Genomic DNA, 27,830 nt, shown 5'->3' with positions numbered 1-27,830 from the left:
GCCAGGGGATGAGGGGAGTTAATGTTTAATGGGTACAGAGATTCTGTTTGGGATGATGAAAAAGTTCTGGAAATGGATAGTGGTGATGGTTGCATAACATTGTGAATGTACTTAATGCCACTGAATCATAGACCTAAAAATGGTTAAAATGGTAAATTTTATGTTACGTATATTTTATCACAATTTTAAAAATTAAAAAAAAAAAATTATGCAGGGGAGAAAACGCCCTCTCTAACAGCTGGAACTGCTGCAGCCATTTTGTGGCCATGAGGGAAAAATCATCCTGAAGTTAGCAGACCAGAAGATGGGTTCATGACAACACTTGTGTTGTCGAATTGATGAGACCTGGAAACACCTATCTCCACATTTGTTATGTGAGATTAGAAACTACCTGTTATTTAAGCTGTATTTAGATGGATCTTCTGTTACTTGCAGTCAGAACATCCTAAACCATAGAAGACTTTTCCATGGTTCTGACTTTTGTGCAATATGTATATTTATAATAAGCAAAAAATTAAACTTTTTCTTGTGAAGAAATTAATTTACAACTCTCCACATTTACAAAATCTTAGGAAATATTTTTGACATTAAAATAACTAAATAGCTGGATTATTTTATATAGCAAGCTTCATATGTGATAGCGTATGTAAAGTACTCAGCTGCTATGAGACATTTAGGTAATACTCAACAAAGTTTAGTTCCTTTCTCCTTTTCTTTTCTTAGTGCTTTTTTTTAAATTGAAGTCATATTGGCTTATAACACTGTGTAAATTTCGCATGTACATTATTATATTTCAGTTTCTGTATAGACTGCATTGTGTTTGCCACCAATAGACTAGTTTTTATCTGTCACCATACATATGCACCCTTTATCCCTTCCCTCCTCTCCCCCACCTCCCTCCTCCTCTGGTCACCACTAATCTGTTCTCCATATCTATGTGTTTATCTTCCACATATGAGTGAAATCATACAGTATTTGTCTTTCTCTGTCTGACTTATTTCGCTTAGCACAATACTCTCAAGGTCCATCCATGTTGTCACAAATGGCATGATTTTGTCTTCTTTTGTGGCTGAGTGGTATTCCATTTATATATACCATATCTTCTTTATCCATTCATCCGTTGATGGGTCTCCTCTTCTCTTAGTGCTTTTTAAAGTATGTTTAAGTTCCCAGAATTATACTTATATAAAATTTCTGGAATGTATTGTACCCCTACCGAATAAAGTAAAATACACCTATGTTATACATACTTTCATAAAAAAGACTTTATGCTTTAATTTTTTGTACAGATGAACCCAATATCAATATTCCAGGGCTGTGAATGAAAGATCTAAAAACAAAAGGAATTTCTGGCTATATAATTTGTAACAGCTATTATTTTGAAGGCTCAATCTGCTTTAAATATTATTGCCGTGTCAAGATATTATTTCTTAAATAGTAACTGATCTTTTTCACCCTCTCCTGAAATTATTACCTCTTTCTCTCCCCTTGTTTGAGTTCTTTACTCATTGTATTCAGGGAGGAATATGTCAGGGCAGAGAACAGAAAGAAGTTTGATGTTCAAAAGCTTAAGTCTTTAGGGAATAAAGGATTCCTTTCATCCCCATTCTTGACATATATTTTTCTGAGTAATGTCTTCCTTCTTTCCTTTGAAAACTTAGATACAAACCCATCAACATAAATGTCAATTTTTCCCCTGATTTGACTAGTGAAAATGATATTTAATTGTGTTTTTGATTTGCATTTCTAAGCCTCCTTGTGAAATTGAATATATTTTCATATGTTTATTGTGGTAGATCTTCAGATGTCAAATGACAGGATCAGAGTGGAAAGTAAGAACACAGTAAATATGAAACATATTACATTTGCTAGGCCAACACTACACTAGACAAAGGAAATCTCAAGAAGTTATACCCAGCATGGACACGTAGAGTAGACCCCTCAAATCAAACACTTGCTGTAAAATGAAGTTGCACAACATGAGAACCAAGATGGCAGCTGAGTGTCAGAGCGCTGTCTGGCATATACTAGAGGCTAGGCGAGGGGAGAAGACTGAAGCTCGTCATCTAGGAAGCAGTATAGTAGAGAGGTTAACAGGCTCTGGAGCCAGGGTGCCTGGGTTTGAACCTGTGTATACTGCTTATTTGCTGGGTGTCTTTGGACAAGTTACTCAATCTCTCTCCCTGCCTTCCTTTTTTCATACATCAAATAGGGATAGTGAAAGTATTTATGTCACTGGGTTCCTGTGAGGATTAAATGAGTTAAGTGGGGTTATAATAGAGACCAGAGAAAGGAGAAGTCTGAGTTAAGGCAACAATGGGACCGGTTCAACATTCTAAAAATATTTGCTGTGCTCCTTCTACGTGCCAGGCACTGTGCCAGGCCCCAAAGAAGAGAGAGACTTTGGGTCAGTAAAAAAGCAAAGAACTTGCAGTCAAAACCAGAGGCCCAGGTTGAGGGATGAGAGGAAAGGGGAGGAGGCACAAAGGTGCTTTGAAGCTTACCGGTCTGTGCCCTTAGCCTTTGGTCTCTGGCTCTGTCTCAGCCACCTGCTACCAAGGAGGCCCATCTGAGGTGGGGTGAAGGCCCTACTGTGATGGGGGAAGGGAGAGGCAGGAAAGAGGAAGAGCTTAAAATGTACCCAATCTTTAAATCATTATTTTAAAAATGTACATCTTTGCTGTCCTCAGGCAAACCTGGGTTTTTCTTCCTAAATGGAGCCCTATCCATTCCCCAAATTGCTGATTTTCGGGAGGGAAAGCTGACAAATGATCAAGTGTGGTAACGGCTGTGATAGGTGAAGGCACCAGGAGCTATGGAGCAAACCAAGAGCGTGCCAACCCAGACCGAGGGGTCCAAGGAGCCTTTGGACTTGAGGACTTTGCTCCTTCTCTCTCTGCGTCACAAATTTCCGTTTCTTTATTGGATCAGAACCATCTACATACGCAGTTAGGTAATCAGCTCCCACTGAACCCAAATCCTTCCATGACCTTGTATCCCTCTCTTACCGTTCCTTTATTACTCTGCATCTGTTTCTAGCAAAACCCTTAAAAGAATTGTCTAGACATTCTGTCTACTTCCTCAATTCTCAGGCGTTCATCTCATCCACATGATGGAAACTGCCCTAGTGAAGGTCACTAATGAATACAGGACATGAAACCTAACAGCTGATTCCCAAGCTTCATCTTGCATGACCTCCCACCAGTATTTAACACATGGTCAACCTTTTCTTCTTGAAACATTTCTTCACTTGGCTTCTGACACACCCATTCTCTCTTGGTCTTCTTTCTCCTTCACTGGCCCCTTCTACTCAGCATCCTTGGTGGTCTTCCTTCAAGTGTCCTAGAGCTCATTGCTTGGCTGCCTTTTCTTCTCTCTCTTCATTCACTCCCTAGATGAGCTGATCCAGTTCCATGGCTTAAATATCATCTCTAAACTGCCTCCTAGAGCCAACTGCCTGTCCAACAGCTCCATCTAGGTATCTAGTAGGCATTGTCAGCTTAATGTGGCCAAAAACATAATTTTCTCCTCCAAACTTGCTGCTTTCCCAGTGTTCTCCATCTCAGTAAATGGAACACCATTCACTCAGTTACTCAAAACAAAGATTTGTAGTCATCCCTGACTTCATTCTTTAAGTCCTTATAATGGCTAACAAGGTTTTATAAGATTTGCTCCATGCCACACTGGCCTCCTTTCGGTTCCTCAAAAAGCATCAGTTCCCTCTGCCTGAAAAGCTCTTCCCCCCAGTTTTGCATATCTCCCTCCTCCTCTTAATTCAGTTCTCTGCTCAACTCTCACTTTATCAGAGACACCTTCTTTGACCCTGTCACTTTCTATCTTCTTGTCCTACTTTATTTTTCTTCATTACAGCTATTACTATCCAACATTACATCACGTTTGTCCTTATATGTGTATATAAATATATAAAGTAAAATATATATTCAAATACATATTTTATATGTCTATATCTATGTCTGTCTGTCTGTCTATCTATCTGTCTGTGTATCTATCTATCTATCTATCTATCTATCTACCTACCTACCTGCCTGCCTGCCTACCTACCTACCTGTGAATGTGTGTGTGTACATCTTCCCCCCTAAACTAGCTCCACCAGGGCAGGGACTTTGTATGTTCAACTGTGTATCCAAATAGCACTAGAGTAGAGCCTAGATCATAGCATTTGTTGAGTGGGGAGGACATGATGTGGGATAATGGGCATGATGATTGGAGCATTGCATGAAAGGGGCTGGAGATAATATTGGAAAGCAAGCCAGGTTAGGATATAGGCCCTTCAGAGGAGACAGGACTTTATAACAGAGATATATGTCTAGGCAAAGTGTGATTTTTGTTTAAGAAAGATACCTGGAGAGAGTGACAGTTCAACACCCAGTTTTGTGGATGGGTTTAAAGGAGACTAGCCTGAATCTCTGATGAAGAGGAAAGGAGTGGCTGAAAAGGGACCGTAAGGGATCTGTGGGTGGGAACTTTGGGTAGGGCTGAGCACACTGGTAGGTAGGAGGCTCCTTCCCAAAGGCAGAAGTAGGAGGGGTTAATCAAGAGTCAGAGGTCAAAGTACTCAAAAAATACTCAAAAGGGATTAGATCCAACAAGTTGCTACAGAAGGAGAAGTGAATTCAAAGGATGAGAATGAATCCAGGAGCCCAGCTTGTTAAAAGCATAAGGTAAAGGGCACTGGATAGATCTGATGGATGCACTATCTGTATATGTCCTTGTCTGAAAGATCAGTGAGAACACAGCCAGGTGAGGGGTTATTGGGACAGCTGACCTTCATAAGAGGCCCTGTTGAGAAAAAGATGGTGTTGAAAGTAGAGAGAGACTAACTATAGATGTGTGGGGAGACCAGTTGACCACTTAGGAAGAGCCTTGATGAAGTCAGTAGGACACAGGTTGGTACTTAGCTTTATAGGAGCAGGAGCTAAAAAGTTCCAGTGCACTCATACTTTATCAGGCTAGGGATGAACTCAGCGGCTTTCAACCATAAAGTGTATTTCTCACTCACGCTACGTGTCTATTGTGGATGGACCACAAACTCTGCTCCATGTCATCTTCACTCTAGGATTGGTACCAAGCAATGGGCTCGTTCTGCTCGCTGTGATCTGAGCTAATAAATCACAATGAGTTAGAGATCAAGAAACGAAGTGTAATTAGGTTAGCTGGCAAATCGGAAGACAGGTGACTAATGTCTCAAAGACCCATCTTCCCTCGAGCTAGATGTAAAGCCCGAGTGAGGGCGATGATTTCCGCCTTTTGAGCTGATGGGGGTAGGGCTTTACCCTCTAAAATCTCTTGTGAAGTTATGACCGTGTATCCGGCGTATCTCTTACCTTGATCCATGAAGCTGTTGCCATCTGTAAAGAGTTCCAAGTGTGATTCTTCCAGTGGACAGTCCAACAAATCAGGTTGGCTAGAATGCACGGTCTCAATAACTTGTAAGCAGTCATGTTCTAAAGTTCCTGATGTCTCATTAGGGAGCAAGGTGGCTGGGTTTAGGGAGGATGATAACTTGCATCCGTACATTTGGCAGTTATATAGGGAAAACGGGCAGTAAGGAAGAGGTCCAAGGGTGTTGGTCTCCAGGCATGTTGGGCTGCAGGCATCACATTGTTCCATTCTTCTATCAGCTGTGATGGATAACTTGTAGGTGTGTTTCCCGCCTGTGGTCAGCCTGTTCCTGGAGAGAAACTCATAGAACAAAGTTTTTAATTTATCAAGCTACTGGGGAGTACATACGTAAACGGAGGCTATAAATCAGGAGAGCATGTGAATTTTTTGGGGTACGTGCAGAGCAGTGAGTAGTCACATGGAGGAAGGGCTGGGGCCATTTAGTGTAACAAGATGGCCTCACTTACACTCATTTACAGGGTCAGGTTGATGGAAGTGCCCCAGTCTGGAATATGGCAGCATCCTATGGCAGAGAGAAAAACAAGACAATGAATCACAAGCTAGTTCTTAAATTAAAGCTTCTCCTTGGATGTCATACACATCATTCTGTTCATATTACGTGAGCCAAAGCAAGTCACATGCCACTCCTATATTCAACAGGGTGGGCAGTGTAATCTTCCTTCAGGAAGAGGAAGTGAGTAATTATGAACAATCATACAAGCTACCACAGAAGCCATTGGATTTGGCAACTGGGAAATCATTGGTGACTTCTGAAAAGAGTTTAACTGGATGTTGGGTTCTAATAATAATAATAGCTATCATTTACTGATTACTTGCTATATAGTCCACATACTGTGGTGAGTGCTTTACATTTATTATCTCATTTAATCCTTGTTATGATCTACATGTTTGTGTCTCCCTCAAATTCATATGTTGAAACCTAACCCCCAAAGGGATGGTATTAGGAGGTGGGGCCTTTGGGAGGTAGGTCGAGAGGGTGGAGACCTCATGATGAAATTAGTGCTTAATAAGGAGAGACAGGAGAGAGCATGCTTCCTCGCTCTCCCTCTCTCCCTCCTTCCATGTGTGGACACAGCGAGAAGGCAGCCATCTGCAAACTGGGAAGCAGTCTCTCACCAGACACTGGATCTACACCTTGATCTTGGACTTTACAGCCCCCAGAACTGTGAGAAATAAGTGTTTGTTTTTTAAGCCACTCAGTCTTTGGTAATTTGTTATAGCAGTCTGAACGGACTAAGACAATCTGCTCCATTTTAGATGAGGAAACTCAGGTTTAGAGAGATTAAATACTGGCTCGGGGTCATACAACTAGTAAATGGCGGAGCAGAGATTCAGGCCAGTGCTGTCTGGTTCCGAGGCCAGTATTATAACCCCTGAAGATTGAAAGTTACTAAGTGGAAGCAATAGCAAATGTTTGCTTTTTGGAGAAAGTTTGAGATAGAGAGGATGGTAGGGTAGCAGAACATGCCACCACGAAATACGCCACCTCGGCATAAGGGTTATTTTGAACTGAAGGCAACTGAGAAGAAGCAGATACAAGAAAAGCTTTCCATCCTCCCCGTTTGCCTGAAAGTAGGACATAAATTTGTAAAGGTGTCTGCCCTCTTCTCTTTACCAGGAAGGATAAAAGTTAATCACTGGAGACAACTTGAGACCCTTATCAGCCCGAAGATGGTACCAGAGGAATCTACATGACAAACTTTACTACCCAGCCCTTATCTTCCATTAGTTTCTTCATATAGTTGCCTTTGCACAATTTACCATCCTAGAAACTCAAAGTCCTTTTCACTCAAAGTCTTGTCACTTCTCTATAAATTTATCGTTCTTTTGTCAATATGTTATATAAGCCCAAGTTCTCATCAGCCCTTTGAGTTACTCATCACTAGATACTCCGGTGTGTGTGTGTGTGTGTGTGTGTGTGTGTGATGCATATGTTAATAAACTTCTGCTTGTTTTTCTCTTGATAATCTGTCTTTTGCTAGTTTAATTATAGGGCCCCAGCCTGAGAACCTAAAACGAGTAGAGGCAAAAAATATTTTTTTCCTCCCTTACGGGATGAATGCTTGAGAAGGAAGCAGGGTCCTGGGAAGATATTTTCAGGATTAGGCAGGCTGAGTCAGAAGGCAGGGGAAAAGTCTCTAAGGGAGCAGAGACTGTTAATGCTAGAGAAATCCAGGACAGATGATGAACAAAGTACTTACTTTAGTTCTTGATTTGTGCGGATGTGAGCTAATTTGCCTCGTCAGCTATTTTGAGATTTAGGTACCTATTTAGTTAGTTGAGATGGATTAACAGGTAAGGCGAGTTGAAAGGCACTTACTATTTGATGGCAGAATGAAGTAAATTTTTTTATCTTACCTCAATTTTCCTCTTTAAAACTACTACATAATGTAAAAAATTAAAATGTAAAATTAAGCCACTACGTAAAAAAGAAGGAAGTTCTGATACATGCTTCAACATGGATGAACTTTGAAAACATCATGTCAAGTGAAATAAGCCTGACACAAAAAGACAAATATTGTATTATTCTACTTATATAAAATATCTAGAATTAAGGCAAATTCCTAGAGATAGAAAGAAGATTAGAAGTTACCAGGGGCTGGGGGGAGGAGGTGGGAATGCAGAGTTGTTGCTTAATTGGTGCAGAGTTTCTGTTTTGGGTGATGAAAATTTTGGAAATAGATAGTGATGATTGTACAACATTGTGAATGTAATTAATGCCACTGAGTAGTACACTTTAAAATGGTTGAAATGGCAAATTTTATGTTATATATATTTTACCACAATTAAAACAGTAAAAAAAATTAATCCACTAAATTGGAATTAATCCTGTGGTTACATTGAGTTGTTTTTTTTGAGGTGGGAGGGTTTGGATAGGTCAGGACAGAAGAATATTTTATAATATATACAAATTATATTTCCCTGAAGAAGCCACATTACTTTCTACCAAAGAGTATGCAGGATATTATAAGCATTCATGCGACAAGACAGATTGCTATTGCATTAGTAGCTTGAATCATTCTTTATATAATTTCATGCTAGCCACACCCTTCTGACCTAGAAATACTGAGGCTGCAAATATGTAGGTGGTTTTAATTATTATAAAGGTTTATTTAAGCATCAATGGTGGAGACTTTGTGTATATTACACAAATAGCCATGTCCCTCACCTCCGAGTGGGATATTTTTCCTATGCTTTCCCTAAGCCCTAGCTAGAGGCTGCCTCAGACGCAATCCAGATGATGTCTTTTTTTTTTTTTGTGAGGAAGATTGGCCCTGAGCTAACATCTGCCAATTCTCCTCTTTTTGCTGAGGAAGACTGGCCCTGGGCTAACATCCGTGCCCATCTTCCTCCACTTTACATGGGACGCCGCCACAGCATGGCTTGTCAAGCGGTGCGTCTGTGCGCACCTGGGATCCGAACCGGTGAACCCCAGGCCATCCCAGTGGAGCGCGCACACTTAACCGCTTGCGCCACGGGCCGACCCCCAGATGATGTCTTTATTGTGTAACAAGGATGAGAAGGCAGAATAAAAATCCATATGTTTAACCCCAATCTTGAATTCTCTGAAATCAAGCTAATTTGGGCTGACATTTGGAAATGGTCAAGTTGGTCATTGTCGTAGTCAACATTGTCAGCAGACAAAGAGAATCCTTTTTTAGTTCATTAGTGTGGTGTCCATGTGTAAGTACCTCTGACACAAAAATGGCCTGATTATGGCGATATACGGAGCCCACTTTTGTCTTCAGTTGAGGAGTACCTTCAGAGTACAGGCTATCACCCAAAAGTGTTTTGAATGAATGCAGTCATTGCTTTTAGTGTTAGGACTTAGTCACAGGCCATAGGCACTGTGAACAGGAGTGATTTCAGTGGTTGACAACATTCAACGTCTATATACTTTAATGGTTTGCTAGCACGTGTATGGGAGGGTTTCAAGTTTGGCAATGATAGTAATAACAGCTAAGATTTGGGTAAAGGATGGGCAACTGAGATGGGGGTTTGGATTATGAATAACATATTCTAATATTGGCATTAGAAGGCTTAGCTGTGTTCAATATCTGTCCCAACTGGCTGAAATGAGACAAGCCATTGAAATAAAAGAATAATTATGAGCATTCTTTAAAAGTAAACAATGAATCCATTAGACTGAGATGGCTCTAGTGCCTTGGTAGCCTACATAAACAAACTGAAACCTATGCCAGAGTCAATAGACCAGAAGCGAAGGAAACGAAACTTAAGAACAACTAATTACAAACAGCCAACTAGGCTTTCCCAAATAAGGCCATGACTTAAGCTACAGCCAATCAAAGACTTTCTTTGATTTGCTTCGGAGTCTTCTCTATAAAAACCTCTCCCCTAGCTCCTGTCAGTGGAGAGCTCCTAAACATTTTTGGTTTTGGGCTTCCCCAATTTGAACTGATGTTTTCTCAAATAAGATATTCAAAATTTTAATGTACCTCTGTTTTTTTAACAGTTCATTAAGTGCTTTCCATGTGGTAGATCTAGTTCTGCAAAAGCCTGATTCTCTAATTGTGAAACTCATAATTCTCAAGTGACTAGGAAATGAGCATGTGTTAAAGTTTTATTTAACACAAATGGAAATAAATGAAGACCACTCAAATGAGAATAGAGACTACAGAGCTTGCTATAGCAAGGGAGTCAGCCACCATTACTTGTGTTTGGCAGAAACTCAAACTCAATCAGGGAACTGGGAAGTTTTATAGACTAAAAAAAAAGGATGCTTCTGGTACGTTCTGATTAAAGGTTGTTGGCAGAGGAAGCTGGAGGTGGAGTAACTAGAAGTGGGGCATCTGTGTGATTGGTTTGGGGAGTGTATTTGTTTTTCTCTGGTGATCTTGTGGGGGGGGTGTATGTGTTGGGGGGTGGGGGCTAAAATAGGGAAGTTGGCAGCCTTTGAGCAAATCCTGACCATTCTGAGCTGATTGCTGCAGAGGTTGTGTCTTGGTTTCTTATGTGGGTCAGAGTTTTATCATCACATATAATCTAGCCATTGTCTATTTGTATATTAAGTCTCTCACTCATTAATAAGGGAGCCAGCAGAATGATAGAACTAATTCCATGAGGATATGAGAAACTGGAGTTTATATAATCATTGAGGAAAGGAACTATGAAATAAAAATTAATGAATTGATACAACACTGACTCATTTCTCAGGACAACGCAATTTTAACCTTTGGGATTATTTTTTGTACTGGATACCTGCTCCTGCTCCTTCTCCTCATTACACCTCATCAGTTTTTTTTTTTTACCAGTTAATCTCTGATTATAGTGGGCTGTAAAACATTTGGGCCTTAATAAACTGTTATTCAAAAGAAGTTAAATTTCCTAACGGTGTCAGATGATTATCAAGTGGGTTTATTACAAAATCCTAGAATGAAACTAACTTTAAAAAGCCACACAATCAATCATCTTTTGGCTTTATTTCCAAGTTTTGAATAAAAATTCATCTATTATCTCATTTAATCTTCACAACAGTCCAATTCAAGTAACCCACTGTGATAGTACAATTATTCCAACTTCCCAGATGAGAAAACCAAGACACAGGTTAAGTAACTTGAGGAGTAATCAGCACTAATTAATTAAACGACAGCTACAGAATAGTTGAGCATTGGCTATGCTGCTGTTTTAAGTTATAAAAGTGAGGAAAGGTCAGCCGTGGGAAATCTGACGCACTCCAATTCACTGCAGGCTGTGGCAAGGCCAATTATCTTTTTCGTCACTTTATTTCTACCCCTTTACGTTGCTTCTGAACCCGAAATGCTTTTTCTAAGAGAGTTCACAGATGTGTGGTTGGGAGTTCAGAAACGGCTTCACGTCAGGATTTGTCTTCGCTAGCTACGCTGTCACGAGCAAGTCATTTAGCTTCACGGGGCCTCCTGCTTTCTCACTTGTAAAAGAGCGCTGGAACAACGTGCTTTGAAATTTAGGTGCTGGTGAGTGGCATTTGATGTCACAAAACACCTGGTAGACAATAACTTGAAAAATCGCGTCGCTACTTGGGTAAACAGATTCCAGAGCACGCTGGAGGAGGATCTAGTAGGTCTAAATTTCTGTAAAAGAAAGATTTCTTCCATCTTAGCGGCCGCTCCTCGCCTCCTACCTCTGCCCGGCTCTCCGCCCCGCCCCCAGCCACCTTCGCGTTGTCAAGGAGACCCGGGACGCCCCAGCTGGCTGAGCCCTCTCCCGCGGTATCCCTAGCGGGGCACGTGATGACGCACGCGCGCTCTCGGCGGCGGAGGCGTCGCGGTGGCTGCCGGGACTGAGCTCCTAGCAGCTTGCTCAGGAAGTGGCGGGCGGAGCCCCGGGCCGAGTCGCCGCCTCAGCCACCGCCGCCGCCGCTGCCAGTGCCGAGACCCCGAGCTGGCGGGGCAGCGCTGGGCGTGCGTGCGGGCAGGCGGGGGCGCTGACGAGGAGCAGGAAGCGGTGGCCAAGCCGGCGTGGGCGGCTGGTCCGGGCGGAGGCGCGGGGAGGCGGCGGCGGGGCGCGTGGGGCGGCCCTTCTGGCTCAGGTAGGGGCTGTGGCGGCCGGGTGAGGGGCGCGGAGCCCCGGCCTGTTGTTCCTCGGGACGCCGACCCCCGCGGGGCGAGCGTCTCTCCCACCCCTCGGGAGGCTGGGGCCGCCGTGCCCTACGCGAAACACCTACACACGGCAACAACTTCTTGGGAGCATTGTCTTTTAGGCTGGAGATTCATGGAGCAAACTTTTGGGTTGGAAAGAGGGAAATCGACAGTCCGATAGCTGACTGTGCCTCTTCCTGGCCCTCAGTTTACATTAGCAGGAGCCGAGCGAACCCTGTGTGTGGAGTGTGGGGAACCACGGTGTCCCACCAACTCAAGGCTGTGATTTAGATGCTCCTTCACGGACTATATTTTTAAAGCTGCCTTGTAATGATTCCTAAACTTTGGTTATAATAGTTGTTTTCTGCGGTCTAAAGACGTGTTCTAAAACAAAAAGGTTGCGTCTACCGCTACATTTCTGTCATTTCGGAGGTGAGCAGTCTCTTTTCTCATCTGGCCAGCTGCTCATAGCAGGGGTCTTAGGTGCCACGGGCCCCTCTGGGAAAGAAGCAAAAGAGAGGAAAAGTAGGAAGGTTGAAAGAACTCGAATGATGTAGTGGAAAGAACGTGGGCTTCGGAGCCAGAAGATTCTGATGTAAGTTTTGGCTTCTCCATGTGCATCCGTGGAGGAACACGTGCACTCATTGAGTTGTGGCGGTGGTATTTTTTTAATGTAAATTGGCAGAGTGGTGTGGCCTGTTTACTACACAAGTCAGTGCATGTAAAGCACTACGAATACTGAGTAGTCTTCTGAGAAAAAAGGAGGAAAAGTTAGGCGGAGCATGCGGTGGTGACAGACAGACATGAAGCCTTCTGCGATGGGTGCCATTCAACGGTACCTGTCCTGCACAGGTCGCCTTTGTTGGAGAGGCCTTTCCCTTTACCAGCATTTCAGGTCTGGAGTATGGAGCACTTGAGTTACGAGTCAGGATATTCGGGTCTTGGTCCAGGTACTTCCAGCTCTGTGACCTTAACTTTACCTCTTCACTTCAGATTTCACATATTAAAATAGGAATAAAACTAGTACCTATTATCTCGTAGAGTTGTGAGGATCAAATGCTGTAAGGATTTAGATCTTTGTGAACCATAAGCCTCTTATTTAAATGTGTTAAAATCGTGATTAAAAGCCTGGATCGATTACCTGTCTTTACAAGGTGAAATAAACAGATACAGATGTTTCCTGTTTTAGGCTTGTTGCCCCCACCTCATCACTTGTGAATTCTCTTATTCTCACACTTTCCCTCCCCCATCTCTTACTGTCGGCACCCCAGTATAATATCATTCTGTTATTTTTCAGATGCAATTCAAAATAGTAATATTGAAATAACATGTATTTGTATAGCTTTACTATTTAAAAAGTTGCTTTCACAAACATTTTCTCGTTTTAGTCTTACAGTTGGGCTAAATGTAGACAGCATTGGTAGTATCCTCACTTTACTTATAAAAAAAATTGGATTTAGAGAGGTCTAGTGGATTGCCTTTGGTCAGTTGCTGTTGGGGTTAGAACTGAGGGGAGAAGGCAGGTCTTTCATTCGAGGTCCAGTGCCAGTGACTCTTCCTTACTTAACTGAAGTTTACTCTGATTATTTCTTACCAGTGCTTATGTTTTTAACTTTTGGCACTCTAAGTCACATTTTATTTATCCATGCTTTTTAAGCGAGGTGCTCAATGTGTTCGTGTTCTCAAATGTAAGCTGCTTGAAGACAAGGGTTTATTTTCCAGAACCTTTCAAAGCTTGGAGTACAGTGCCTCACAAACAGAAGACATTTTGTAAAGGCTTGTGAAACCAATAACAATGAGGCCAGAGCAATTTAAAGATGTTTTTGTGTTCATTGTTCATTTAACAAATATTGAACTACCCTGTGCTGGAAGGCTTTCAAAGTATTAGTCTTTTTCCTCTAGGACCTTCCTTCCCAATTTATGAACACTAGTTTTAACAGTGCAAATGTAATTTAAATAGTCAGCTTGTACACTTCCTGGACTCTCCACAGGGTTCTAGAGAGAGTTCAGACAAGAGAGGAACATTAAAAAATTTTTGTTAAATTACCTGTGGCTTCCCTGGTTGTGCTGAAGTTGCTTAGAATTGGAGTTTTAGAACTGGGAAAAAAACTCGAAGAGGTCTAGCTCCACCTCTCTCCAAATCGGGAATTTTCTGTAGATATTTCTAACAAATATTAGTCCAGCCTCTTCATCACTTAACAATAGAGAGTTCACTAGTTTTAAAATACACCTTGTCATTTATAAGCAATTATGATGGTACTCTCTTTTTTTTTTTTTTTTTTGCAATGAGTATAAATCTGCCTCCTAATTTCTGCCTGGTAGTCCTGATGTTATTTCTAGAGCAGCGTTGTCCAATAGAAACATAACGCGAGCTGCAAGTGTGAGCCACACACGTAATTTAAAATTTTCTAGTAGCCGTATATCTTTTAAAAGTATAAGAAAATTAGGGGAAATTAATGTTTTATTTAACCCGGTATATTCAGAATATTATCATGTCAGCATGTAATCAGTCTAAAATATCTCATTAGTAATTTTAAAAGTTCTTTTTTTTGTACTAAGTCTTTTAAATCTGATGTATTTTACACTTAGAGTACATCTCAAATCCAGCCCCATTTCAGGTGCTTAATAGGCACATGTGGCCATTGACTGCCATGTTGGGCAGTGCAGTTCTCGAGCTTTAGAGAATAATTCTGTTTCTCTTTACTAGTGCCTAGTAAAGTGCTTGGCACATAATAGGCTCTAATTAAAGATTTTTTGAGTGAATGAGTAAGTGAATAAATACAAGTGCTGTATAACTAGTAATAACAGATAATTTTGTTTGGGAAGCAACTCTTGTTGAGACCTATGGATTTGGCATATAGGTTTGAGTGACTGGAATCTGTATGAAAGATAATTATTTTTATCTTCGCAGCATTATGGATCCAAGCCTGTTGAGAGAGCGGGAGCTGTTCAAAAAACGGGCTCTTTCCACTCCTGTAGTAGAAAAACGTTCAGTATCTTCTGAATCATCATCATCATCATCAAAGAAGAAGAAAGCAAAGCTAGAACATGGAGGGTCATCAGGTTCTAAACAAAATTCTGGTTAGTAAAATTGACCATTTAGGACTGTTTAGTTTTTATTTTTCACTAAACCATTTAGTCGTGGCAAGTTCGTTTTTCAGTTCAACATTCACATTGATTGATAGGCATTTTGTTAAGTATAAGGGATGAAATGATAAGGCAAGTTTTTGCTCTTAAGATGTTAATAGTCTTGTGTAGTAGTTAGAATTTAGGTTATCTTTAAAAAAAAATAACTTCATTGAGGTTTAATTTATGTACCATACAGTTAACTTGTTTTAAGTGTACAACTCAAAGATTTTTAGTAAATTTACAGAGTTGTACAACTGTTACTATAATCCAATTTTAGAACATTTCCATCAGCCCCAGGAGATCCCTTGTGTCCATTTTCAGTCACTCCTTGTTCCCACCCCTGCCCCAGATAACCAGTAATCTACTTTCTTTTCTGCTATATTGTTGCCTTTTCTGGCCGTTTCATATAAAGGGAATTGTACACTATGTGGTCTTTAGTCTGTGACTTCTGTTACTTAGCATCTATTGAGATGACCATGTTATTCTTGTTTTTTATTCTGTTAACATGGTATATTACATTAATTGATTTTCATATGTTAAACCAACCTTGCATCCTTGGAATAAATCCTCCTTAGTTATGGTGTATAATTGTTATACAAATGGGATTCAGTTTGCTGATATTTTGTCCAGGATTCATCCATGTTGTAGCATATATCAGTACTTAATTCCATTTTATTGCTGAAGAGTATTCTATTGTACGGATATACCACAATTTGTTTATCGATTCACCAGTTAAGGGACATTTGGATTATTTCCACTTTTTGGCTATTACGAGTAGTGCTCCTATGAACATTCATGTACAAGTCACGTGTGAATATGTTTTTTTCTCTCTTGGATGGAGACCTAAGAGTGAAATTTCTGGGTCATATGGTAAATTTATGTTTAAATTTATGGCTGTACCAGTTTACATTCTCACTATCAATGCATGATAGTTCCATTTTTTCTCTTTCTTGCCAGGACTTCTTATTCCTTGTCTTTTTGATCGTAACCATTCTAGTGGACGTGAAGTGGTATCATTGTGGTTTTAGTATGCAGTTCCCTAATGACTAATGATGTTGAACATTATTTCATGTGCTTATTGACCATTCATGTGTCTTCTTTGGAAAATGTCTATTCACATTTTTTGCCCATTTAAAAAAATTGGATTGTCTTCTTCCTATTGATTTGTAAGAGTTCTTTACATATTCTGGATACAAGTTCTTGATCCAATATCATTTGTGTTCTTGGTGTCATATCTAAGAAATCTTTGCCTAACCCGAGGTCATGAAAATTTACTCCTATTTCTTTGAAGAGTTTTATAGTTTTAGCTCTTACATTTAGGTCTATGATATGTTTGAGTTGATTTTTTGTGTATGGTTTAACATAAGGGTCTAAATTCATCTTTTTGCCTGTGGTTATTCATTTGTTCTTGTGCCATTTCTTGAAAAGACTGTCTTTTCCCCATTGACTTGCTTTGGCACCCTTGGCGAATATCAGTTGACTATAAGTGAAAGAATATATTTCTAGAATCTCAGTTTGGTTCGATTGACTGATATGTCTGTCCATAATTATGCCAGTACCTTACTCTCTTGATTGCTGTAGCGCTGTAGTTAAGTTTTGAAATTGGGAAGTGAATTGGGAAGTCTTTCAGTTTTATTCTTGTCTTTCAAGAGTGTTTTGGTTTTTCCTGAATCCTTTGCATTTCCATATAAATTTTAGAATGAGCTCATCAATTCATATCTGTAAAAGAGCCAGTTGCAATTTTGATAGGGATTGCATTAACTCTGTAAATCAATTTGGGGAGAATTGGTACCTTAACAATATTAACTCTTTTCATTAATGAACGGGTATCTTTCCATTTACTTAGGTTTTTAATTTCTTTCAACACTTTTATAGTTTTTAATGTGTAAGTCTTACACTTATTTTGTTAAATTCATTCCTAAATATTTTATTCTTTTTGATGTTATTGTGAATGAAATTGTTTTCTTAATTTGATTTTTGGATTGTTCATTGCTAGTATATAGGAATACAATAGATTTTTGTACATTGATCTTGTATTCTGCCACATCGCTGAACTCATTAATTATTTCTGGTTTTTTGTGCGGATTTCTTAGGATTTTTTACATATAAAGGTATGTCATCTGTGAATAAGAACAGTTTTATTTTGTCCTTTCCAATACGAATGCCTTTTATTTCTTTTTCTTGTCTGTCTGGACTGGCTAGTATGATGTTGAGTGGAAGTAGTGTATGGACATCTTTGCCTTGTTCCTGATCATAGGGGGAAAGCATTCAGTCTTTCACTATTATGTATGATGTTAGCTGCAGGGTTTTTGTGGATGCCCTTCATCAGGTTGAAGAAGTTCCTCTCTATTTCTAGTTTGTTGAGAATTTTTAATCATAAATGGGTATTGGATGTTGTCAAATGCTTTTTCTGCATATATTGAGATGATCATGTTGTTCATTGATCATGTTCTTTATTAATATGATATATTACATTAATTGATTTTCAGATGTTAAACTAACCTTGCATTCTTGAAATAAATCCTAGTTGGTCATGGTGGATGATCCTTTTTATTTGTCATGGGATTCGGTTTGCTGATATTTTTATAGGATTTTTGTGTCTCTGTTCATGAGGGATATAGCCTGTAGTTTTCTTTCCTTGTGATGCCTATCAGGATATTTCTGGCCTCAGAAAAGATTGTGAAGTGTTCCCTTTTCCTCTGTTTTCTTTAAGAATTGTGAAGATTTGATATAATTTTCTCTTTAAATGTTGGATAGAATTCACTAGTGAAGCCATTTGGGCCTGGGTTTTCCTTTGTGGGAAGCTCTTTGTAGAAATTTTTTCTTATAGATCTGTTCAGATTTTCTGTTTCTTCTTGAGTTAATTTTGATACTTTGTGTCTCTTTAGGGGTTTGTCCGTTTCATCATCTACATTGTGCAAAGTTTTTCAAAGTATTCCTTTGCAGTCCTTTTGATTTCTATAAGGTCAGTGGTGATATTGCTCCTCTCTTTCATTTCTGATTTTAGGAATTTGTGTTTTTCCTTTTTTTTTCTTGGTAAGTCTAGCTAAAGTTTTGTCAATTTTGTTGATCTTTTCAAAAAACCAACTTTGGGTTTCATTGATTTTTCTCTTGTTTTAATTTCAGCTGTTTCCACTTCAGCGTTTATTATTTCCTTTCTTCTGCTTATTTTGGGTTTAGTTTACTCTTAGACTGTTATCTTTTAAACAACAAAGTCAGTGCAACTTAATTCACAACAGAAATTCTTTACCTACTTCAAAATGTAGTAATAATCTTTATTGATGTCATCTTGTTAGATGTTCTTCAAGCTGTTTTACTAACTGATGTTAAAGCAGGGCTGATCTTTTTATCAAAGTAGGCCTATCATTCTTATTAGCACATACATTAGGTTTGATTATGTCTCATTCCAATGAAATTTACGTTGAATCAATTCATAGTAAACAAAATTTTAAAAACTGTTTTAAAGATTAGCCCAGACCTACTGTTAGACCTAGTCTTTTTGATCTGCTTAAGATCTTTGCTCCAAAATCTCAGTGGCTTAAAAGAACAAAGATTTGTTTCTCTTTCATACCACATGTTCATCATGTGTTGGCAGGGGTCTTAGCTCATTATAGTCACTCAGGGACCCAGGCTGATAGAGTAGCTGATATTTCACATGTTGTTGGTTTCAGTGCCAGAGAGAGAAAGAACTGTGGAAGATCTTGCCTGACAGTTAAATGCTCTGGCCTGGAGATAACACACATCACTTTCTCTCACAACTCATTGGCCAGAGCTAGTCACATGGCTGTACCCAGCCACAAGGGGTTCCATGAGCTTAGAAAGAGTACGGCTGGAAATACTGGGTGTAATCACTAAAGACTACTATACCACCTTCGTTCAGGTCACCATCATTGGATTGCCTGATTAGCTGCTTACCAGGTCTCCTGGTTTAGTTTCTCTGCTGTCCATTCTCTGTACAGCAGTCAGTGATTTTTCTAATCATAAATCTGATGACATCACTCTTCTCATAGCTGATCATCATTGCTTTTCAGATAAAGTCCATCTTTTCCTGCAGCCTACGTGCCCTACCTGATCTGGTCTCCACTTGTCCTTTATGCCTATATCTCATTGTTTTCCTAGTATTCTGTCTTAGTGATACTGACTTGTAGCTCCTCTAACATGCTTTACTCTCTTATGCCTCTTGGCCTTTGCTCATATTATTTCCTCTTTCTGGAACATTCCTTCTAATGTCATTCCCTCTTTCCTTTGGCTAACACCTGTTCCTCTTTTAGATTTCAGCTGAGAAGTCATATTATTCCCACTTGCCAATTTGAATTCAGTGCTTAGCCTTTGAATTCCCATAGCACTCACTATTTCTGACAAAGCCATTGTGTGCCATTGTAATTGCATGATTACTTGTTTGCTGTTGTAACCTAATCCTTCACACATAGAAGCACTCAATACATATTTGTTGAATGGCTAAATAAATTACAGGGTAAGGTAGGGAAAAGTTGATAGTGTACATTACCAAAAAATCTATTTATTAAAAGACTTGTATCCTTCCCATCTGTGGTAAGGACCTTGAAGTTTACCGTTTATGAAAGTATGATTTTAACTGTGCTCAGAATAACTCCTGGTTACTAAAGTATTTTATATACCTTGGTTTCACAAGTCCTTTGAAAGTTGGTTACATTATTTGTGTTTATTTCTAATGTTAGAAAGAATATAAAAAATTTTGTGGAAAAGTGATTTCAGATTGGCAATTAGAGTTCTCTAAATTGAAAATAACAAATATTTATTTTTCACTTCACATATCAAATATTTTCTATTTTGCCATAATTTTCAGTAGCTTCTTAATAATCTATTAAGTTGGTGTGCCACATTTAGTTAAAGGTTGTTATAGTCTTTGTTATTTTGAGTATTGCTATTGTAAATATCTTTGTATCTTGAGCTTTTTTTCTTTTTTTTTAATAATTTTATTTATTTATTTTCCCCCAAAGCCCCAGTAGATAGTTGTGTGTCATAGCTGCACATCCGTCTAGTTGCTAGCTTTTTTTCTTTGGAACTAATTTCTCAGGATAAATTTCCAGGAGTGGCGTTTCTGGTCTAAGGGCAGTTGTAATGTAGTGGTTAAAAGCATGCTTTGGGTTGCTCAGGGGTGGTAGCAAAATAGTATTAGGGTTATAAAATGTAAAATCTGTATAACCCTTGAATTCCAAGAAATAAAACTGCCATATTTCTTACCAGGTGTTGAGTGGTCCTATCTTTTGACTTTTTCTGCAGTCTTTTCTGCATTGGGTATCTTAGCCCTTGAGAGTGTGAATATGAGAAGCAAAATGAAAGAATAAGCTCAAGAAATGTAATTTAGGGGGCATATTAGTAAGTTTTAATTTGAAAATAGCCTGGCCCTTCTTAGACCATGTATTTCTTACTAAAACAGTAAGTCAATTTTATGAAAATTTTATGCATGTATACTTGTGACCTTTCTGAGTAATTTGAGACTTTTTTTCTAGTAATCCACATAAAACTTAAGTCTTTAAAAATGTGTAAGTCGGGGCCAGCCCCGTGGCGTAGTGGTTAAGTGCACGCGCTCCGCTGCTGGCAGCCTGGGTTCAGATCCCGGGCGTGCACCGATGCACCACTTGTCAGGCCATGCTGTGGCGGCGTCCCATATAAAAGTGGAGGAAGATGGGCACAGATGTTAGCTCAGGGCCAGTCTTCCTCAGCAAAAAGGAGAGGATTGGCATGGATGTTAGCTCAGGGCTGATCTTCCTCACAAAAAAAAAAAATGTGTAAGTCGTCTTCAGTAAACTAGAAAATATTTCTTTTTAATAAGTAGGGACTTTATGTATAAGTGGAAGTATTTTACTTTGGATTTAGATAAGCATTTTATTTTTATTTGTATTTTTTTCTTGGTGAGGAAGATTAGCCCTGAACTAACATCTGTTGCCAGTCCTCCTCTTTTTTTTTGCTGAGGAAGATTGGCCCTGGGCTAATATCTGTGCCCATTTTCCTCCACTTTATATGTGGGGCGCCTGCCACAGCATGGCTTGATGAGCGGTGTGTAGGTCCACGCCCGGAATCTGAACCCGTGAACCTTGGGCCGCCAAAGTGGAGTGCGTAAACTTAACCACTACGCTCTCAGGCTGGCCCCTAGATAAGCATTTTAAATAGCATTTTTATTACCATAACACATGGAGCATAGTACTCTATTTTTTAGTCCACTTGACTTGTTTAGGTATAAGTTATTTTGGCATCATTAGCCTTGCTTATGTTTTCCAGTTTACCTTTTGCTGCCTAATATTAAATGTTAGGAAGCTTTTATCCAGTTTTTGAAGTGTCATTTTAAATAGATTGGTAAATTACTCACATTTGTGAAGTTTTACTGTGTATTTAATGACAGGGATTCACAGACAAAAAGTGCATATTTAACTTGTTTTTCCCTTCTAGTAGAAATCTTTTAATCAATCAGTCAGTCAATTTTGTAATAACAGTTGGCCTCAGAAAATTTTCTTTTTTTCTCAGTAGTTGAAGGCCATTTTCAAAGATTTTGTTCTTCTTATGTAGAGTGCTAGACCACTTCAATTTCACGTTTTCTGATGTTGTCCATCATACTTCTAAGAGGGTTAGGTTCGCTTTTCATGTCTTTCACAGTTTTGTTTTTCACGCAACAGCAGCAGTCAAGAACTTCATAAAGGAAAGCCAGCACCACTAAAGATACCACTGTAAATATAAATAAAAGCAGAATGACAAAGCACGCAGTGTTCCAGTTATCATGGAAAGGGTAAATTTTTTGAACTTGAAAGCCAAGGTACTGATAAACAGATGTAGTGGTTTCATTCCAGAGGCTGGAGCTCAGGGAGGCCATTCTTAGAGATTCCACTTTCTGTATTGCTCTTTTGAATCTATAAAAAGGTAGAAAATGAATATATATAACCAAACTCTACAGATTTGTCAATTCAGATCTCAATACTAAGATTTGTTAGTAAATTTATGTAGGCAACATGAGTCGTCCCTGTTTTCTGCCAGAATTAATGCCTGAGTGATACTTTTGAATTTTTTTATATCTATGCCAATGTGCTCTGTAAATCATGCTATATATATTTTTGATGTGTATCATTTATTGGACAAATATGTATGTTTAGGATTCATATACAGAAATTAACTGCTAGTGGAAGGGAAAAAAGGCAGCTGAATTAGTTTAAAATTTGACTAAAGCAGTGGGTCAGTGAGCTATTATCTACAAAAAAGTCTTAGTGTTTTAAGGTCATGTTCTTCACACTGCCCCTGGAAAAGCTTTTCTCATTACCTTTCTGGATCCTCCTCACCTTGTTGGTTCAGTGTATTTCTGCCTCCTATTTCCACTCCTTGAAACTTTGCAGACAGGCGACCTGAATCAGGAACTAGTGGCTGAGTGAAAAATAGTAGAGAAGGAAAAGTTAAATAATGACAATTTTCAGAATAAGGATAATAAAAATTTTAGGTTAAAGTTGCCTATGAAGAGACCTTAACTTTAGGATTTTTTTATGTATGTGATAATCTTAAATATTTCATATACCTAAATGACCTATGGGCACAAATATTTTAAGAAACAGACAAATTCAGTGCCCCAAAGGTATCAATTATTAAATAGTTATTCCATTTCATGAAATTAGCCAGTGAGTTAAACTTTCATTATTCATGCATTGTTTTGCTCTTGTTGACCTGATACTTGTTAGGCCTTAAATGGGACCGTAAGGATTGAAGATTTGATAGTAATAAAAATAATAAATGAATTTTTATTATCTTGATTTTTCAAAAATATCTTTTTAAGCTTATTTTTATTGTTTTTATTTTTTTGTGAGGAAGATCAGCCCTGAGCTAACATCTGATGCCAATCCTCCTCTTTTTTGCTGAGGAATATTGGCCCTGGGCTAACATCTGTGCCCATCTTCCTCTGCTTTATATGGGACGCCGCCACAGCATGGCTTGACAAGCAGTGCCTTGGTGCGTGCCTGGGATCCGAACCTGCGAACCCTGGGCCGCCAGAACAGAGTACGCGCACTTAACCGCTGCGTCTCTGGGCTGGCCCCTAAGCTTATTTTTAAAAATTATAAAATACTTACACTACATGTCAGGTTTATGTTGTGAATGATGACAGTTTGCCTCACATGAGTGTATTGATAACTGATGAGCAATTCCAAACATTCACTCTTTAGTTAGCTTCTGGGCACATCTGAAAAAAGTAAACCCCGTAATATGGAATCGTTTGCCACCTTAAATTTCATGTGGTTTATTCTTTCAAAGTACAGTAGAATGCTAGTAATTTTTTGTGTCACTTAGGGTAAAATCAAAATCTTACTTTGGATTAGACATAATTAGACATGCAGAAAGATATTTACCATTAGGATTTTCTCATATTCTGAGACTGTATTTTTGAAATTAAAATGTAATTTATATTAAGCAAATGATGTAAACATGCCATATGAAAAGTAAGAGAAAATAGTGAAAAAAAAACCAAAAAACAGTGTGTACTTTTTTGGATTCCCCAGCCCCTTTAAAATTTCATTTTAGGAATGGGAAGTGTTAGATAAAGTAAATACCGTATTTGTTTTTAGTTTGTTATTTTCGATATATTCCCTTCACCTATTTTTCCTTTCATTTCAAAGGTGCTAGTATAGTATTTATGGGGATAGGACTTGGAACTGTTCTGGAACCTTGAATTGCCAGATCAGGATAAAATTATGCTTTTGCTCTATTTATGGTAAAAGCCCTTGAATTGAATTCTCTAGTGCCTTTAAGCATATCACTTTGAAATATGAGCAATTAATCATAGTGGCCTTTGAATATAGAACACCTCACTCAACCCTGGCACTCTCTGATATAGGCCATGCCTCTGGTCAGTTTGGTTAAAAAGCAGTGAGCCTCTATCTGTGCTAACTATAGATATATTACCAGTAAAATGTAGGCTGATTATAGTGTTAAAACAATGTGGGTGGTAGGGGTTTCTATTACAGTTTACCCGAAATTTGAGTTACAAGTTAACTGTTGTATTTGACAAAGTTGTTTTTATTTTATCTGAGACTTTTGGGGGGCTCCCATATTTTGTATAGCAAGCAGGAATGTTTTCTAGGTAATTAACCCCATTGTGCTAAACCTGGGGAGATCTAATATCTTCTTACAGCAACCTTTGGGTTTAGTAAGGGATACTTTGTTCATGTTAGCTGAACACTGACTAAGAAATGGAAGGAATAAAAATTATTCAGAAAAATCCTTTATAATTTAAATAGATTAACCAGCAAAGAAAAGGGCAAAAGTTGATCCTTAGGTCAGTATGTATAGCTAATATCCTGGAATGCTAGCATCTACTAAAGAATGATATTTTCATGCTTAAATATTATAAAATTATAAATTTGGTCAGCAGTTGATACTAATCAGTAGTAGACATGAACGGTTCCTCTTTGTGATGAAAATAATCTTATTACCTTGAAAGGTACCCTGCCCTCCTCCCTTAACCAATTCTTCTTAGGATATATTCTTATTTTAAAATGTAGTTTACCAAAAAGACTTAGTAGATATTTATTTTGAGGATCAGTTCAAGAATAACTTTAGTATTATGTTGAAATACTGTGATAAACATGTATTTTTGTGGCATATAAAAAATGAAAGGCTATTTAAGAAGGTTTTCATTTAATAATAGCATGACTTGTATATTACAGTAATATAGACTTTAAAATTTTACTGTAAGGAATTATTTTAATTGTTAGGAAAGTCTGAAGCTCTATAAATGATCTCTTTGGTTACAGTATAGTGCAGTCTACGTGATTCCTTTATGGTCTTTTTTAATATAAAAATCACAATTGTGATAATTTCTCGACATTCTCTGCATCTGTACTCAAAGTCAAATAAAAAACAGTTTTGAACCATTTTATCATATTTGTTAAAATACAGCGAACTTTTCTGTAACTGCTCTTTACTAGCCAGTATAATTTGCACATATAATCAGAAAGCTTTATTCCAGGATTTGCTTTTAGTCTAGATTTTTCTTTAAGAAAAATCCTTTGTTAAGACAGACCAAACTGCTGAAATGAAATAGCTCGGAGAAAATGAAATTAGCAAGTAAGCACTTAACATCAAATACTTATCGTAAGGTCTGGATATAGATCAGGTTCATAGACAATGTCATGAATTTTCCATTAAGGCACAGATGGTAAGGGTGCTTATCAAATAGCACAAGGCAGTCTTCATATTTTCGTAATAAAATTCTATCAAGCAATGAAATGAATACATTGCTGTTTTGGGTCTTGCATAGGAACAAAGCTTTCTGCTTGGTTTTTATGGTAAAATATTTTTATATTGCGTCATAAGAACATGTATTACTAAATGAAAAAGATCGTATAAACCTACCTCTTGTCTGAAAGGCTGCTGTTGAAGCGATGGTCTCGGCTGTTTGTAATGCAGTCTAGTGCACAGCCAAGATGGAGCTGTGCTTCTATTGGTTGAACCACAGTGCAGCTGACAGTTTCCTCTACATTCATTTGCATTAAGTCCTGCCACCCTTAAGAGTAAATCATTCATAAACTTGAATAGAGCTGTCTGGGATATCAACTGTCACCCTTTTTTCTTGCCTTATTTTTTGTCCTTAAGCTCCATTCCTGCGTAGGAGTTAGTAGCAAATTGATTATTCCTTAGTGTTTAACTGTAAAATTTCAGATTGTTAATATATCAGTGCTAGGGCTAGAAGGTAAGGCTGAGAGAGTTGGTAACCTAGGAAACAAACAGTCCAGTTTTACCAGCTTGATATTTCATCCAGGAAGTGTGCATAAAGGCTCATAAATGATATTTTCTCTTCCTTTCTTTCAATACTTGTGTTTTATATAAATCTTGCCCTCTGGAAGTAATTATTTCCATGTGTTGGTTTGATTTAGGAGAAATTCTGAGGGAAAGAAACAAGGTTTTCAGCTGTACTGGTTGGGAGAGGGTTGGTTTTGGTAGGTGCACCACCTACATTAAAAAAACAGTCTGTGAAATTTAAATGACAGAATCTTCGGTTGGATGTTTAGAGTTAGAATGTTATTTGTGGGTATTATTTAGAATTGTAGTCTTAAGTATAACAGAATCAAGGTTTTTAATTATGGGAGCGATTGTTACAACAACAGCAGGCTGGGTAAATGCTCGCTATGCAGACTTATTTTTTTTAAATTATAGATAAATCAGCATATTAGTTTCTGGGGCCATAAAGGGATTCATGGGAATATTCTTATTACAGTCATTCATTCATTCATTCATTCAACTGACATTTATTGAGTGTTTACTGTGCCTGGCATTGAATTAAATGCTGGAGACCCCATGGTAAACAACACTGTATGTGGTTCATGATTGACCATTTGTATGGTGCAATCCTTAACGTAGTCATCTGTTTTTCTTAGTCTCGTTCCAGTTAGTTGTTTATATAGTAGTGTAGGATAAACTTAATGGTATTTTACTGAAGTTAAACAAGAAAACATGAAGTGTGCATTTATGAATTTCTATACTGGCAAAATAGCCAATTTCAGATGGAATAATCTATATTAAAGGCTAGTTAATGATTCTCATACAAAGCATTATCACAGGTTTTACAACTGGATTTTTTATTATTTTTTATTTTTTTACTTATTTATTTTTTCCCCCAAAGCCCCAGTACATAGTCGTATGTCATAGCTGCACATCCTTCTAGTTGCTGTATGTGGGACGCAGCCTCAGCATGGCCGGAGAAGTGGTGCGTCGGTGGGCGCCCGGGATCCGAACCCGGGACGCCAGCAGCGGAGCACACGCACTTAACCACTAAGCCATGGGGCCGGCCCTACAACTGGATTTGAATCTAATCTGTACTCTGCCACTTACCACTCTGTTTTCTTATGTTTAAAAGGGTTTTTCTCTTTCTCAGTTTTCTTATGTTTATAATATGTCCTAAATAGGATTTTTGGGAGGGATTAAATGGGAAAAATCATTTAGCATGGCTCTTGGCAAATAGTAAGTGTTCTAATAAAGGTTAGTTACTATTATTGTTATGAATGTTCTGGACACCTTAGGAAAATGAACCATATAGGTAGTATTTTGTAATTGAAATAGTGAATACGAATGCACACCTGTAAGGCATTCTTATTATTGTTATTTTTGGAAACATAGACATTAATGTGCCAGTTAAATTATTATCAAAATTGTAAAAAGGTTATTTTTAGAGGAAAATTGCATTTGAAGTCTCATTTTAGTCTCAAAAAAGCATATTCAATAAAGCCTTTTCACTAACTAATCTCAAAGGAGTATTATGTTGCCATCTAGAAGCTTTCTTTTGGATCTCTGACAGTTGTTACATTTGACTTGTGGTTGTTCTAATGCATTCTTTTGTTTAAATTATTATTACCAAGCTAGTGCCAGACATTGACTTTCCCCCCTTTTATTTAACCTCTTCTTTGTGGATCAGCCACATGGGAACTTTATAATATCTGATCTGATGACTTGCTAATAGAATGTGTACTTCTGAAATGTTTTCCTAGTATTTATGATGAATTTTTTTTAACTGTTCCTGCCTGTGACTAATGGAATGCATTTGTGATGCAATGATAGCGTTAGGATTTCTGCCTATAAGAATGCAACAAAATGATAGGTGTTCTGAAACAAATTATCTTCTATACAGATTGCTCCTTGTTTCGTGCTGTCATCCTTTTTAAGCATCCATGTTTATGCAGTGGCGGTGCCTAT

General features: G+C 38.4%; 2 protein-coding genes across 2 annotated transcripts in view; one reads left to right on the top strand and one right to left on the bottom strand.

Moving 5' to 3' along the window:
- The first annotated feature begins 11,781 nt into the window (after positions 1-11,781).
- Positions 11,782-27,830, top strand: part of GTF2E2 (general transcription factor IIE subunit 2) — a 71,463-nt gene continuing 55,414 nt past the window's right edge. Inside the window, exons 1-2 of the mRNA XM_058525152.1 lie at positions 11,782-11,953; positions 14,914-15,083. Of these exons, the coding sequence (XP_058381135.1) occupies positions 14,918-15,083 (166 nt within the window). The 5' untranslated portion in view covers positions 11,782-11,953; positions 14,914-14,917. The remainder of the gene's footprint in view (positions 11,954-14,913; positions 15,084-27,830) is intronic.
- SMIM18 (small integral membrane protein 18) lies at positions 21,682-21,985 on the bottom strand. The gene has a single exon (XM_058525153.1). It carries the CDS (start codon positions 21,976-21,978, stop codon positions 21,682-21,684), a length of 297 nt encoding a protein of 98 aa, XP_058381136.1. The 5' UTR covers positions 21,979-21,985.

This window comes from Diceros bicornis, chromosome 29 (assembly GCF_020826845.1).
Source record: "Diceros bicornis minor isolate mBicDic1 chromosome 29, mDicBic1.mat.cur, whole genome shotgun sequence".
Lineage (NCBI taxonomy): Eukaryota > Metazoa > Chordata > Mammalia > Perissodactyla > Rhinocerotidae > Diceros > Diceros bicornis.
This window is presented reverse-complemented; position numbering and strand designations above follow the sequence as displayed.

Bases quoted from the DNA above. Each gene is read 5' to 3' on its own strand.
- SMIM18 (XM_058525153.1), bottom strand. From the start codon at position 21,978: ATGGCCTCCCTGAGCTCCAGCCTCTGGAATGAAACCACTACATCTGTT.